Consider the following 15,970-nt stretch of genomic DNA (forward strand, 5'->3'; position numbering starts at 1 on the left):
GCTGCAGCCCTGATCCCCCATCTGCCATCTGAACCCCTCAATCCCAGCCCAGAGCACCTGCCTACACCCCAAACTCCTCATCCCCAGCCCCACCCCAGAGCCCACACCCTCTCCGACACCCCAACCCCAATTCTGTGAGCATTCATGGCCCGCCATACATTTTCTATTCCCTGATCTGGCCTTTGGGCCATAAAGTTTGCCCACCCCTGTTTTACAGCGTGGCAGCAGTGTCTACAGGGGGCAATTAGAGTGCAGCACATTAGTGTACTTTACCAATTACATCCCTCTGGTGCACTTTTCTGGCCCCATGTAGGCAAGCCCAAAGTATCTCTCTCTGCTGCTGTGAGGTAGCTGAACCTCACTAACTTGTATAAATTAGCCAGATACACCTTGTAATTAGCACACCCCACATGCCTGTTTCTCCCAGTGTTGCTGACTCTTGTGATTTTTGTCACAAGTCTCACAATATTTGTTTTTAAATCCCAGCTCCTGTCATCACAGGATTATATATATGTCAGCTTTCATATAGAAAAACAAAATACGATCCAAACGTTCATTGCTGAGGAGAAAAGGTGGAAATGGGGATTCTAGCAAGAAAGCAAATCAATGGAATCCACAATTTTGTATATATAACATTTAAAACCTTATGATTTTTTAGTCATTCTCATGATTTTTGGGCACCCTGCCTCATAGTTTTTGAAGACTTGAGGCTGGCAATACTGCCTCTCCATTTATAAGCGAAAATTTAATAGCAGAAAGCAAGGTCTCTTATTACAAAAATTACGTTAGTTCAGCAAAATGTACTTTATATCTAGAGCTTGACATAGTAAACTGGAGTAAAACAAGTGATGAACTACATTTCCCCCATGCTGGTGCCAACTAAACAAAGGCATGACACTGTTTTGCCTGTTACTTTTAAGGGGATTATGTCTGAGGCCTGACAAATTTAATGTTGTTCCTTTTTTAAAAGATTATTTATGCTCCTTCCTGCTTTGGTTAGCACATGCAAGATTTTATAGTTAAGCTAATTTAGCATATGGGACCTGTCATGCACGGTACAGAGTGACTATCGAGCTGGCTAGATTTTGGTTCCACACTGCTCTGTCTGTATTGTGCTGTGGGTGCACTATGTAAAGTCTCATTCAGGTCACCAGACGTCCCAGTATTAGGGGCCTTGTCTTATATATGCAGCTATTGCCCCCCCACCCTCCTCCCAAAAGTGTCCTGATTTTTCACACTTGATATCTGGTCACGTGACTTCTCATCCATATATTGCTTGGGTTGATAAAGGACTGGGATTATTCTTTCAGGGAGTCTATTTAGCCCGTAGTAGGAGCTAGAGCATATTGTCTTTGTAAAACACCCGTCCCATTCTGGCCAGTGACCAAACAGCTGTGAAGTACTGTTTAGTGTGTATATATACTGCTGCTCTGCTGTGCTCAGGTCTTTGTGACTGTTGCCCTCTAGTGATTGGCTTAGAGATCTTTCTAAAGACCAATACTGTATGTATTGCCTATAACAGAGAGTTAGCTCAAGTGGTAGAAGCCTGTGTTTTGGGAGCAAAAGGACCCGAATGGAATAATAGATGACAGTGAGCTGTATATTTTCATTACCTATTACTGACTGGCTCTAGAGAGGGAGAGAACTCTTGCAAGATCTGGGCCCCAAAAAAGTTCTAGCGTCTTTTCACCACCTGATCTCTCTATTGTTTGGAAGTAAATATACAAGATGATTATTCGTGCAGGGTTACGTGTTTCTGGTCCTTACTTTGATTGCTGCTTGTGATACAAGTAACTCGCTTCAGTGATTAGACACTTGCCTCCCATCTCCATTCTCCCAGGTTCTAATTGACTGGATTAACGATGTCCTGGTGGAAGAGAGAATCATCGTTAAGCAGCTTGAAGAGGATCTTTATGATGGGCAAGTGCTGCAGAAGCTTTTGGGTGAGTTGAAGCTACAGAAGGGGAGCTTTGCAAAGAAACCTAGCCCCTCTGGTTTGATGGCTATTGCCCCCTATAGACTAGCTGTCTACAGCTTTGGTAAAGTTAAATATTCAGCCCATCCACTTTAGCCATCAGACACAGCATCAGCCTGTCCTATCTTTCTGTTCATGTGACCAGAGAGGGGAATGGAATAGACGAGAATCCTGCTCCCCGGAATGGGTGATTCATGCTGATGTCTAAACTCTGCTCACTTGGGAGAACATCCCAGATAGATGAAATGGGGGGTAAGGAGGCATGTGCTAATCTTGGTCAATCAAAGTGAAACTGGCTTAATGTTAGATTTAGTGTGTCCAGTTTTTTGAAAGTCTTTGGGCTGACAGCAGTCCATTTAATAAATTATAATGGTTCATCTTTCCGGTCGGAGTGGATGCTCTTTCAAAAATTAAATCTGTACAATGTGGCATGAGTGGAGTACACACGCTGTGCCCTTACACATGTCTTGGGTTTAGGGGGGAGAGAGGATCTTCAGTCAATAAGTAGATTAAGTGAATAGTTATTCTAGCTATCACTCGGCATCCCCCTTACACCTTCACTTCTCCATTTGCAACCATTCTCCCCTAATAGCTTCTACCCAGAATCCTTTGTGTCTCGAAGGAGGTGCTGCAGGAATCATTGCAGTGGTTCATAAACTAGAAGCATCTCATGGAGAGACGTAGGCAATGTCTATGCTTCAGACTTTATAGTGGCACTGCTGTACTGCTACAGCTGTGCCTCTGTAAGGTCTCCCGTGTAGCCGCTCTTTGCCTGTCGACATAGCGCTATCCACACCAGCGCTTTTGTTGATGAAACTTTGTGTTGGTCCTGGGTGTGTTTTTTTTTCACACCCCTAACTGACAAAAGTTTTACCGACAAAAGTTTTACCAACAAAAGTGATAGTGTAGACAAAGCCTTGGAGCTTCAAGTAATAGACGATCGGAGACATGCTAGAGAAACAGGCTCATAGTTTCCTTAATTCTTGTGACCCACAGATTGAGAGCGACTACCCATGGACCATTGTCAGTGATCTAGAGGGGCTGGAGTGAGGGGTTTCAATTATGCTAATTTCATTAGCCCTCATGAATGCTGCTTGCTGAATTTCCCCCATGTGACACTTAGAGCCCCACAATGTTCTGGTAAATGTTCACAAAATCTTTTTAACACTGATTAACAATAATGGCTTTATTGTGCAATGAAAACACCTCAAAACACAGCTTGAAGGAGCTCAGTAAAATGGGAGGAGAGCTTTTAAAATAAATTTTAAACTATTTATTTTGGAAGTTTTAACAAGCTTAAAGATCCTTGCCTTGTAAATGTCAGAAACAAAAAAAACATTACAACAATTAGCTTTTGTGTGAAGAGACATTATCCAGGAATATAGTCACCAGCTCTTTCTGTCTAACAGGGTGCTACCATGTTACAGAGTGACCATCATTACAATACCTATGTTTCTAGTGACTTTATGAAATAGAGTGAAGTCTCTATGCTTATATAGTTAAGAGACCAGGTATCTCTCTCAAATGTTAACATTAAAAAAAAAAATTGGATAGTTGTGCTAGGGGCTTTTTTTCTTTTTGCAGGTGAACTTTGAGTACTGAATAAAAAGTAACCCAATATCTAAGTGTCTTTTCTGGGTATGTAATCGGTGTGTCAGTTTTTCCATAATCACAGCCTCCTCTCTATCTCTCTCTCTCTATATATTTATTTTTTGGAACCATTCCTCAGTGGTTGGTCTATTTTTCTTTTTCCAATGAGAGGTTACCAATAGCCAAGCAGCTACTAGCAGATGAGAGATTAATTCTTCATTTCCTCAGGGATGCTGGAACAATTTGTACAGTGGGGGTGCTGAGAGCCATAGAACCAAACTGCAAACCCTATACATAATGGAAACCACTTCAACCCCTGGGGTGTGGCAGCAGCCCCAGCACCCTTAGTTCCAGTGCCAATGTTTGTGTGACCATTTCCCCTAAGCAGCCCCAGGAGGCTTACCAAAGGATCCATTTGGAAATGAATATCCAACCATTTGTGATATTTGGTTACAAATTGCATCCCAATATTCTCTAATGACTGGACATGTCCACCATATATGCATGAAATCTCCTTGTTTGCCACAGTTTCTCCAACATTTCCCCCCATTCAGTCTCTCTCTATTTTTTGACTTGGCCTCAGTGTTTGTATGGTTGGGGCCAATGAAACAGTATTTTAAAGAATTTTCTTTTTTAGTGCTACAGACTGAGGTTGCTGGTTCTTTTTTCCACATCAAACCCTATTCCTCTGGAGTAATTTGTCTATCCACATCCTTTTCCCAGCATGTCATATATGGACACTTGTTTTTGTGAGGAACATTGTCACAAAGATTGATATAAAATAGTTACAATTTTTTTTGTCTCCTAATTGACCAGACTCCATTGCTTCTATTAAAGGTAGCTTTCTGTAATCAACTTTTCTAGAGCACAAAGAAGCAGAATGCCTGACTTAAAATGGAGAAGCTTCTGCCATGCAGCCCTTCCTTTTCTTCACAGGAGAACCAGTCATCACAACTGGGCTCCATCTCGTGCTCTAGTCAAGGCTTCTTGACTGCTTTAGCCATAGCCATTGCATTATTGAGGCTAAATGTCTTCTTGTACTAGTGACACAGCAAGAGGCAATGAAGTATGTGGTGCTGGAGGGGCTTCTTTTGCTTGGGGTCTCACAATATGTGAGCAAAGTTGACCCTTCATTTCCCCCTTTTGCATGCACAAGAGGCTCATAAAGTAGGCTCCTTCATTCTCTTGCACCACTTGATTGTTATTGTTTCATTCACGTGATAGGTGCTCCGAGATTTAATAACAGAATTCAGATTCCTTAGAGGACGTATGACAGGTGAAAATCAGAAACTTGTCATCTGGAGAATTCTGAAGCCCCCCAGAGTGGCAGATTAGCCAATAGGTGACAGATTTATTTAGAGGCTGTGCCTCCTTTGCAGAATTTGATCAAGATGATAAGTAGTGCCACTGGGATGCCATGATATACATAGTGTCAGCATGAAAGATTAGCAAAATCCCTATTTGCTGGGCTGTCAATACACCCAAACCCTAATTTGTGCACTAAAAGATGATCAGTAACAATGAAGTGTCTGCCAAAAAATTCACTTCTGTTGGATGTAGGGCTTCCCCCCCGCAAAACATGTTCTAGCTGAGTATCAAGTGAAGTAAAGGCACTGGGCTTCCACCCCCAAGAGCGTAGTGAGCTTGGCCATTCTTCCCCTGGCCTGAGGAAGAGAAGAGGAGGTACCTTTTGCTGTACAGCCTATTGGAGGACAACTTGGTCTCCTTGCCTCGCCCCCACCAGTTTGAGAGAAAGTAGATAGAGGCAGCTCACCTCCAAGTTCATTGGCTTGATGGAGAGAGGGGTAAGTGGAAAGGAGAAACACTAGTGTGTGGTTCTGGGGGAATAGTTCAGATGAACTATTGAGGAATCCCAAATTTTAGGAATATCTGTGATTTTTACCAAAACTTGCTGTGCCTTGTCCACTGTAAAAAAAAAAAACAAAAAACAAAACAAGACAAAAAAACAACCAATCAACTTAGGCCTTGTCTATATGAGAAAGTTATACCAGTTTGACTTAAATCTATTTTTAAACCAACTTAGTTAAATCAGTATAAACCTCTGTGCGAATGCTTATTTTGGTTTAAAAGTTGGCCTACTTAGGTTATGTCTACGCTGTCAGTTATGTTGGTATAACTTATGTCACTCAGGAGTGAGAATAAGCCACCCCCCAAGCGACGCAAGTTACACTGACCTAAGTGCCGATGAGGACTGTGCTATGTGAGCGGAGCTTCTCCCACTGACATAGCTACTGCTGCTCGTTGCAAGTGGATTAATTAAGTCGATGGAGAGCTCTCTCCCATTGGCATAGTGTGGCTACACTAGAGAGCATACAATGGTTCAGCTGCATCAGTACAGCTGAACTGCTGTAAGCTCTCGAGTGTAGCCATAGCCTTAGATTTAGCTTAAACCAACTCTTAATTGACTTCATTTAACTGAAATAACTCAGGTTTCAACCAAAATAAGTGTGTCCACACAGCATTTGCACCAGTTTAACAAAATCAGAGCTTTAGTCAAAATGGTGCAACTTTCTTGTGCAGACAAGGCCTTACTGTGTTGAACTCATTTAACTATAGGGGAGGAAAAAGGAAGGTGCAATGGCTAAATTTTTGTTGTACCCTTGTGAAAATTATTATAATGTAACACTTCAAAAATACTACTAGCCATGGATCTCTGTGTCTTACCAAACACTGAAGTTACTGGAAAACATCACTATGAAGTTTGGAAGGTAAATATTCCCATTTCACAGGTGGGTTACTTGTCCAAGATGGCATATCTAGGGATTAGAACCCAGGAGTCCTGTGCTCTTCCTTATGCTTGTCTAACAAGTCCTGCTTGCTTGTTTGTTTGTTTGCAGAAAAGCTGGCTGACCGTAAACTGAATGTGGCAGAAGTGACGCAGTCTGAAATTGGTCAGAAACAAAAGCTGCAGACAGTTCTGGAAGCTGTCCATGATTTACTTCGACCCCATGGCTGGACAATCAAATGGAATGTCGACTGTAAGTGCCATGTGCAAAAAAGTCTGCTTTGAAGTGAGACTGTGTCATGTTCATGGATGCAGAGGAAGTTATTTTCTGCTGCCCATTTCAGAAATGCAGCATCCATCCTTGTAACCAATAACTTGATCACATATTCTGTGATTCAGTGTTTTTACAGACTATTAATGGTAATGTATATGTGTAGGCTGTATACATAGAATGAGAAGGTTGAGATTATAACATATATCCTCCTACCTCTATGGTTCTGGTTCAGACTCCTTCAGATGAGGAGGGATATGTCATAACTGGACTTCTTCAAGTGTGTCATTTCTTTAACCATATATTATCATTAAAACATTGTTTTGCTGAATCTCTATAGATCTGAGAAACCTGTTAGCCTCTCAAGATACAGACTTGAGAGCTTGGACCCATTCATTCATTCTAGGATGTCCTGTTTAGAGACAAAAACAACGAGGAGTCCTTGTGGCACCTTAGAGACTAACAAATTTATTTGGGCATAAGCTTTCGTGGGCTAAAACCCACTTCATCAGATGCATGAAATGGAAAATATAGTAGAGAGGTATAAATACACTGCATATGAAAAGATGCAAAAACTAATTTCGCCCCTGCTGATACTCGCACCTTCTTATCAACTGTTTGAAATGGGCCACCTTGATTACATTGAACTCATTAGCAATACAAAAGTGATTTTTCCTCCCTTCTTGTCAACTGTTGAGACTAGCCCACTTCAACCTTAATTGAATTGGCTCATTAGCACTGACCCCCCAACTTGGTAAAGCAGCAAGGACTCCTTGTTGTTTTTGCTGATACAGACTAACACGGCTATCACTCTGAAACCTGTTTAGAGACACTATTTCTGATGGAGTAAGCAGAAAGAACATCCTTTTAAAGTGTGGCCCTTTATCTACAAAAGAATTTGTGATATGTTTCCACCCAGGGAGTGAACCATCTTAATGTGGTTTATAAGCAGGTACACCATAGCCTGTGTAATATTGCTACAGATGTATTCAGGGTGGACATTCTCAAGTATAGGTCTGATTTAATACAATTGAGCACATCTGAACTTGCTCAAGGAGATATGCTAATTCACTTTAATAGCTAATGCAATTTTGTACTTCTGTGGTGAGTTTTATGAATATTCACTACTTTGTTGATACAGTCAGCTGTAGGTCTAAGGCTGTGCGCACACCTAAATTACTACTGTACGCAGTTAGTACATGTAATATGCTCCCTCAGGTCCTTTACTCTTCCCTGAAGAGAGGGATGATCGGGACACTGGTCTGGTTTCAGTACTTGGCTCTACTTTTGACTTATTTTGTGCCTTTAGACAATCGTTTCCCCCCGTTACCATATCTGTAAAGTGGAGATAATATTTATCCAGTGGACACAGGTTAATTGAATTCTTAATGTTTGTAAAATTATTTTGAGATCATTATGTGACAGGACTAAAGTGTTGCCTTGCAAACCAATACAGTTTTTCAAACTTTTTTTCCACCCCTCAAAAGGCCGGTTATTTAAAATCTGTTTTTGACTTGTGTTTTTTACTTCAGCAATCCATGGCAAGAACCTAATTTCCATTCTCCACCTTCTGGTAGCTTTGGCCATGCATTTCCGGGCTCCCATCCGACTTCCTGAGCACGTTTCTGTGCAAGTGGTAGTTGTAAGGGTAAGTATGAACTCCCAAGTATAGTTGTGCCATAATGACTGCCATCCATTACCCTGATCACTCTGCGTATGTGCTGCAACCCCTCCCCCACCATCTTTGTCTTCGTTATTTAGCTAATCCCTCCCCTGTGGTATTCAGGAGGCCGGAGTGGATGATCACAGTGTTCCCTTCTGGCTTTGGAATCTATGAATCTTACAATCTTTTATGATGTGTTCACAAGGTACCTAAAACAATATATCCCTAATAATGGTTGGGGCCTCCAGTTGCTAATGTCATAGAAAAAAATTAATAGTGCATAATGGAATTTGCATGTCAGAGAGCTCCATTTGTTGGCTTTTTACTAAAGGTAAATCATTGTTACCTCCTGCTCATTGAAGAGGGAACCATTCAAACAGAAACACCACCAGGATCTGGGGAGAGGTTTAGAATCTCTTATTTTGAAGCCTGTTGTGTTTCCCGGGGACCAGTTCATCATGTCAGTTGTAACACTCTGGTTCCTTTGGTTCTGCATTTTGACCTTGATCATGGTCGTTCACAGCTCCGTTCCTCTGTTTGCTCTGCTTGATTAGGGAGATGGGTTAGACCCAAGGAACCCTGACTTCTAATCTATGGCGCTAAACATTTCTGTCTTTGCTGCCTGATCCTGGCTTTTTTGCCCATTTCTCTTGGTCCACAGACAGCATTTTGTTACTCGCAGGGCATTCTCACTCTTTTTGTGTTTTGTCTCAATTTCCATCATAACTCATTCACTCTTCCCAGATCACGTGGTTCTCTCTGGCTGATGAAGCTGCAAAAGCCCCAAAATGGGACCTGAACCCAGGTTTCCTGAACAGCTACTGTCCTACCAATCCAAGCCTTGTGGCTGGCTGCTTTCTCATGTCCTGCTTTAAATGTTCAGTGTGATGGCCTATGCAGTTGTAATGTATGCACGGCTGCCAGCATTGACTGTAGATTTGGCAATAGCAGTGTGAGGTCACCCCTGCTGTAGTGGGATTCATTTCAGGAATGAGATGATACATGGTATAGTGGAACTGAGTCCCAGGCCTCTGCTCTGCAACCACAGATTATTCTTGTAAGATGAAATTAGACAATGACAGATAAGACATACAGTTTGGTTTAATTTAAACACTGACGTTTTTCAGGCTGCCAGCTGGAATGCTTAAGGTATGTCTTCGCTGCAGCTGGGAGCATGCCTCCCAGCCTAGGTAGACAGATCATGTTAGCTCTGCTCAGCAGCAGGGGTGAAAGTAACCGAGGACTCTTACTGGTACGGGGGGCCAGGGGGGTGGTGGCTCTGGCCCCTGGAAGGGATGGGGTAGGGGGTCAGCATCCCCCAGCCAGCCTTTGGCCCATGCCGCCTGGGGCTTCTGTGTTGATTTAAAGGGCCTGGAGCTCCGGATGCCGTTGCTGCAATAGTGGCAGTGGCATCTGGAGCCCCAGGCCCTTTTAAATCGTTGGCCCCAGGGCAGCTGCTCCCTTTGCTCCCCCCTCCCCAGCTGTCAGCGGCCAGGGGAGGCAAAAGGGGCAGGGACATTAAGGCACCGCGGAGTCCTTTGCAGCAGTAGCGCTTTAACATTGCTGCCCCCCCACCCCCCAGCAGCATGGATATTGCAGCATTGGTGCTGGCTCAAGCTAGTCTCCCAAGTACAATCCTAGTTTGAACCAAGCTAGCATGTGTCTGCACACTCCTAGCTCGGAGGACAAGAGGATATGTGTACAGGCGAGTCTCATCTTATGCTGGGGTTACGTTCCGCTGTCAGCGCATAAAGCGAAAATCGTGTATAGTCAAAATTACATTGAGTGTAATGGCGGGCAGAATCGCCCACACTACAGGAACAATATTCAAATTGCTATTTTTCTCTCTCTTTTTTTTTGCTGACCATGCAAAGCTGAATTCATGCATGTTAAATGCACGTAAGATGAGACTTGCCAGTATGTACATGTGCGCTCTATGTATGTCATATCACTGAGAAATTTCTTTACGTTTACTATCCTGATGTTACTGTCCTATAGTATTTTAAAATACAGTATACTATCCTGTATTTTAAGAGTTTTGAATAAGGTGCAAAATATTTGTAGTTGAACTTGTACGTGATTCAGTCTTAAGGAAATATATACCAGTTCAATAACGTTGTCGGTTTTTAAAGCCTGTATCAGCATTGATAACATTTTAAATAATACATATTAATAATAATGTATTGTGAGCATTGTATTGCCTACAGGCTCCAGTCGCAATCAGGGCCCCATTAGACAAGGTGCTATAGAAATAGGATAATAAATGGCCCCGCCCCGATCCTACAAACACTTCTATGTGCATTCAAGGCAATCACTCAACGTCATGGAAAATGATTGCAGCATATAAGCATCTGCAGAATTTGGTCCTCATTTAAGAAAAGATGTGAGAAGTGACAGTCAGTGGGACTTAGACTCCTAAATCACTTAGGCACTTTTGACATTTTTACCCCTTAGAAAAAAAGTCTTACCTTGATTTAGTTCAGCTCGTGCAAACTCCTAATGTAGACTAGTTAAACTGGTTTAACCCTTGCTTAAAATTGGCTTGGCTTAGTTTGGTAGTTTACCAACATAAGCCTTATTTGTTTGAGGCCTTTTCTACACTACAAATGCCTTGCTGGTATAGCGTAGACACATCTTACAGCAACAGAAGGAATTTTTCTGTTGGCATAGTAACACCTCCTCCCCAAACCATATTAGCTATGTCAACAGAAGCCCCCTTTTGTTGATATAGCTGCATCTACACTGGGGGATTAGCTGGTATAGAGATAAGTGGCTATAGGATTTTTTTTTCACACCCCAACCAACTTAGGTGTGCTAGCAGAACTTTGTAGTTTAGACCTGGCCTAGCAGAACTTTGTAGTTTAGACCTGGCCTCAGTATGTCCACTTTGGAATTTTGGATGGGTTAACTAAATCAGCTTTAAATTGATTTAGACCAGGTCTCCTTGACAGATTTTTTTTGTCAGAATAGCAATGTCGGTCAGAGGTGTGAAAAAAACACACCTCCTAGCCAACATGGCTATGCTGCACAACCCCCGATGCAGACACAGTTATGGGTAAATGTAGTCGTTGGTGCCTGGTGTCTTAGGGATGTGAGATCCCTTAAAGAAGTGTTTTGCCTTGTTTAAGGCTAAATGTGTGAGTGGGGTGGATTAGAGTAGGCTTCCCGGCATTTACATGGCTGGTTCAGAAGTCTGCAAGGTAAACCTGCAGTCGCTTCCCTAGGGAGAGAGTGTGGTCAAATATATAAAGCGTGGGACTAGGATTCAGGAAACTGGGTTCTGTTCCTGGCTTTTGCTATGTGACTTTTTTTCCTGAGATGCTGAGCACTCACAGCTACAACTGAAGTCAGTGCCTCTGAAAATCCTGTCTTACCTTCCTTATTTCTCAGTGTCCTCAGCTTTTAGATGGGGATAATATATCCACATTGAAGAAGCACTTTGAGCTATGGGTGAAAACCCTACAGTAGTGCTAAATATTAACAACAAATAACCTGGTAGCCACTCAGTGATCTAGTAGGTCTTTTCCTTCTCTGGTTTCTATGAGCCTACCCAATGAAATAAAACAAATTTATCATAGCATCATGCTGCAGGTGAGAGGAAGTAGTCTAGGCAGGTCCTGAAAGATGTAATGCCCTTTCTACCATTTCTTTAAAACACTGATTTGGATTTGAGGAGAAAGGCTAATGCTTTCCCGTGCTCACTGGATTCAATTATTCAGTTAAAGGTGGGGACATGTAGGATCTGGAAAAACTGTGCAATTTGATCTGGGTTTATACCTCCTAGTCTTTTGAGTGCATGCTGCACAGTATATGCAGAATGCAAGTTTACGTTTAAAAGAGGTCTTTCTGCTTTCTCTCCTTTTGCAGGAAGAACTATAATCTCTGTACCACACATAGCAAGAAATATATTTCACATAATAGAGAGATTAGTACAGCATAAACATACACTTGCTACTTAATAACTGTATTATGACAGACTCCACAAGATGGCAGTGTGTCTAACTTCAGGGTGGGTTGTTGCAAAATCAGTATTAATTGCCTCTTGAAATTGACCAGTGGTATTATTTTGTTTCTTTTTTTAAACACTTTGTGTATGAAATATCAACTATTTTTAGCATGACAATCTGACTTTTACAGTTACTCATGAAGCCTTGAGCTCAAGTTAATTTGGTGTTTTGTACAACTCTGTAAGTAGCTGCCTTGGATACTGAGTTAGCTGGGCTAAGGTTGCACCTGCTGAACAGCTTTAATATATGAGTTGTTCAGCACTGTCCCTCTCAAAAAGAGGAAACCCTTGATGTACCTGCCTAAAGCAGAGAACTGAAAATCCTGAGGCTTTGCTCCCAGCTGACTTCCCCCCTCTCGAGTTTTAACTTTCATTTGAAAGATAAATTCACATCAGTTAATTTTTTATAATAGAGAAATATTTTAAAGTGATCTGCAGCTCTGCCGCCGCCGCTTCGGTCTTTGGCGGCAATTCGGCCGCAGGTCCTTCACTCTGAGAGGGAATGAGGGACCTGCCGCCGAATTGCTGTCAAAGAGCCGGGTGTGCTGCCCCTTCCCTGTGGCCGCCCCAAGCACCTGTTTGCTGGGCTGATGCCTGGAGCCGGCCCTGCCTCCAACAGCTGGAGTCCCAAGTCAGAGGCCGGAGGTGAGGAAGGTATGTGGTGTTCATGGAAAAATAAGTCTATTCTGTGATTACATCTAAAGTGTTAGGACCAAACCTTGATCACTTGTGCCTGGGCTGGCCGGGTCCACGGGACTAGGTGCCAAGACTGCTGTAGGACCAGCATGCTCAGCTCCTAAAAATGAGCATTTTTTCCTGCAGTGACTGTTTCCAGCCAACCCAGGAGCAGGATTCACTGCTGTTCTTCCTTTTTAACATTTAAGACCCATTATTCACCAGCTTTACTTTCTGAATTCATTCACTCACAGCTATTGCTTCCTGCCTCTGGGCTGTAAGGTGGCTGAAGACTGCAGAAGCCAATCTAGGAAGCAAAGCAGGGGAATCATGGGATGGAAACAAGGCAGCAGTTGCTTGGCACTCAGTGTTGGCACTCACTCAGACTTCCTTATTTGTCCATCCCTGTGGTCATGGTCATCCCATCTTACATTATTAGACCATCCAGGCAGTAATCCTTTGGCCACCTGGTGGATGCAGAATCAGATGTATTCATGAGATGGATTTGATGCGTTCTTTAGACACAGTGGGACAGGTACCCTCAGTACAGTACAGGGCCAGGCCCTAGAGAGGAGGCATGAGAGCAAATGACAGGAGATAACAGCTGCTTCCAACATTGCTCCAGGCCAGGCTCGCTGGTTCACTAGAAACAGCAAATCTGTTCTTGTTTTGTGAAGAAGGTGTGACAGGAAGGAATTCCTGCAATGGCTCTTGGGTTAAACGAAATGCTTCAGAGAGGGGTGCCTCTTTTCGGTGCTGTTCTTGTTAACCATTTCTTGTTGATGTTTGTGGTTCAACTGTCAAGAATGAATGAGAGGGCATGGGAGGAATAGGAGGGTTTCACGCCTAGGGTGGTTTGCCGCGGATATCAGAATTAGAGTTAGTCCTGAAGCAGCAGTCTGAGTTAACCAAGTCATAAGTCAATTTGACAAGACTCGCTTGGAAGTCAGCTGCTGGGATCTGAGCTCTTTAAGACAGCATCTAAAGCTGTGAGAAAAAGAAGAGGAAAAAAATTCTCTTCCTTCAGTGGGGAAATGATGTATTCCTTAATTTTGTAGGGTACCTATGTAGTCCGTGGAAGGGCAAGTTATGAATGTAAGTAAGTTAGTAAAAACACTGGCTCTGCATTGAGTTAGAAAACTACCATATGGGAGGACCCAATTACAGCAACGAAATGTGTCCCCAAGGCTCCAACATGGCACAGGGATATGCTTAAAGCACAGCTTGGTCTCATCTACAGCATAAAGGCCATGTTTGAACAGAGTCTGGGGAAACCTGTTTTGTAATTGGGTCTCACCATGCACTAGCTCTCTGTAGGGCGGAGCAGATCTTAGTCATGCAGAAAATCATCCTGAAAAGTCCAGTAAAAGGGAAATAACTTCCATTATAAAATAGTCAGTCTTCCCCCCCCCCCCCCCCCCCCCCGCTGGACAATTCCTCAGTGAATTTGTTACTCCTGAAAGAGAGAGACTGAATCAACCACATTTAAATTCCTGTGCTGGGCAAACTTCCCTCACACACTGGTAGCTCTGCCAGTGCTCCTCAACCCTGACCTCTGGTAACAACCCTTGTTATCCCAGCCTCAGACTGCTCTGGGGTCTGCCAACTCATTTAAACCATTTGTTGATGTTTGTGTCATGAACAAATATCCACTGGGGACTTCAGATGGAATTGATAAACTCTCTCTAATTTGTGATCCAGGCAGAATTTAGACTCCTGTCGCCTGAGGAGACTTGCCAGTGAATTTATGGGCTGCAGATATATGCCTCCTAAGCATTCATTTGGCTGTCAGTCTGATAAATGCCACTGTGCTAAATCGTAACCCCTTGTGTCAGTCGCCTTGCCCTATCTCTACAGAAACTTAATTTTAAAAGCTAGATAAAATGTGTGCTCTCCTTTGGGATGCTTATGGGAGCGGGATGCTGCAGAACGTTTACGAATTCCTGCTCCATTACAGTTCCACTTTCTAACTTTTATATCTTGGTTTCCAGAAACGGGAAGGCCTTCTCCAGACAGCTCACGTTACAGAGGAACTCACAACCACGACAGAGTAAGCAGAAAATCCTTAGAGGGAAGCGTGAGTGTGTGTGGGCAGAGTGGAGGGGGAGAGGAGGAGCGGAGCATAGGGAGTATATATGGTGTATCATTACTCAAACAGAATTTTTATGCTCTTTCATTTTATCAGATTAACTGACTCTGTGAATCCCTTAATACACAACATTTTTCATGCAGAAGCCACTTTATTGCTGGAAATACATTGCAAAGGAAAAATATTTTCCCTTAACAAATGATTTTAGCTTTACCCTAATATGTCATTGATGATCTTTGTGCAACAATTTTTTGCTGTCTCCTTTACCCCCTCTGTATAATCCATTTCTGTCCATCCTTATTGCACCACACTGTTAAAAGAGCAGTATAGGGAATTTGGGGAGGATCCGCAAGATGCTTCCTTGAGGCACCTCCTCAAAATTTACTAACTGCTTTCACATAAAAATAGAGCATGGGAAGGATTTGTGCTAAGTTTTCCCCATTCTCGTGCTGCACAGTGGGAGCCCAGCAGCATAGTCCCTTTAATCTTTGCAGCTGATCTACATTGCATTCTGTTTTTACAGTTCTCCCAAAGGAAAAGGGATAGAAATGCACTTTGGCTAAAAATGAAAGCTCAGACTCTCAATCGTGGGGCCTAAAGGCAGTGTTAACAAGGGGCTTACATGAGCCCTCTCCAGCTCATCAGTGTCTAGGCTCCCTGTAGAGATGTCTCAACCTTTTATCATTCTGTAGCTAAGTGGACTACCAGGTGGTTTGCTCTGTGGGGGTCCTTTTGGATGAAACCTTCAGAAATGAGGGTACAGCTTTTCTGTGTAGACATTAAAGCTCTTATGGTCCTTTTAAGGGGAATGGAGGTTTGCCATGGTGTCTTTGGCCAAAATTACTCTCCTTCCTCCAGCTTGTGCAGTGTGCTTGGCAGTCTTCTTTCTTGGAGTGGCTGTGGTTCAGTAGTACTGGATATAGTTTGTAAAGTGTTTTGTTTTAGGGGGAAAGGT

At 42.8% G+C, this 15,970-nt stretch overlaps 1 protein-coding gene across 7 annotated transcripts in view; it reads left to right on the top strand.

Annotated features, from left to right (window-relative positions):
- The window catches only part of PARVB (parvin beta), a 219,384-nt gene that overhangs the window by 70,734 nt on the left and 132,680 nt on the right, over nt 1-15,970 (top strand). For all 7 annotated transcript variants that reach the window (XM_050925049.1, XM_050925040.1, XM_050925031.1 and 4 more), the window contains exons 4-7: nt 1,841-1,943; nt 6,424-6,564; nt 8,115-8,230; nt 14,918-14,976. In XM_050925049.1, coding sequence (XP_050781006.1) covers nt 1,841-1,943; nt 6,424-6,564; nt 8,115-8,230; nt 14,918-14,976 — 419 coding nt within the window. The remainder of the gene's footprint in view (nt 1-1,840; nt 1,944-6,423; nt 6,565-8,114; nt 8,231-14,917; nt 14,977-15,970) is intronic.

This window comes from Gopherus flavomarginatus, chromosome 1, assembly GCF_025201925.1.
Source record: "Gopherus flavomarginatus isolate rGopFla2 chromosome 1, rGopFla2.mat.asm, whole genome shotgun sequence".
Taxonomy (NCBI): Eukaryota; Metazoa; Chordata; order Testudines; family Testudinidae; genus Gopherus; species Gopherus flavomarginatus.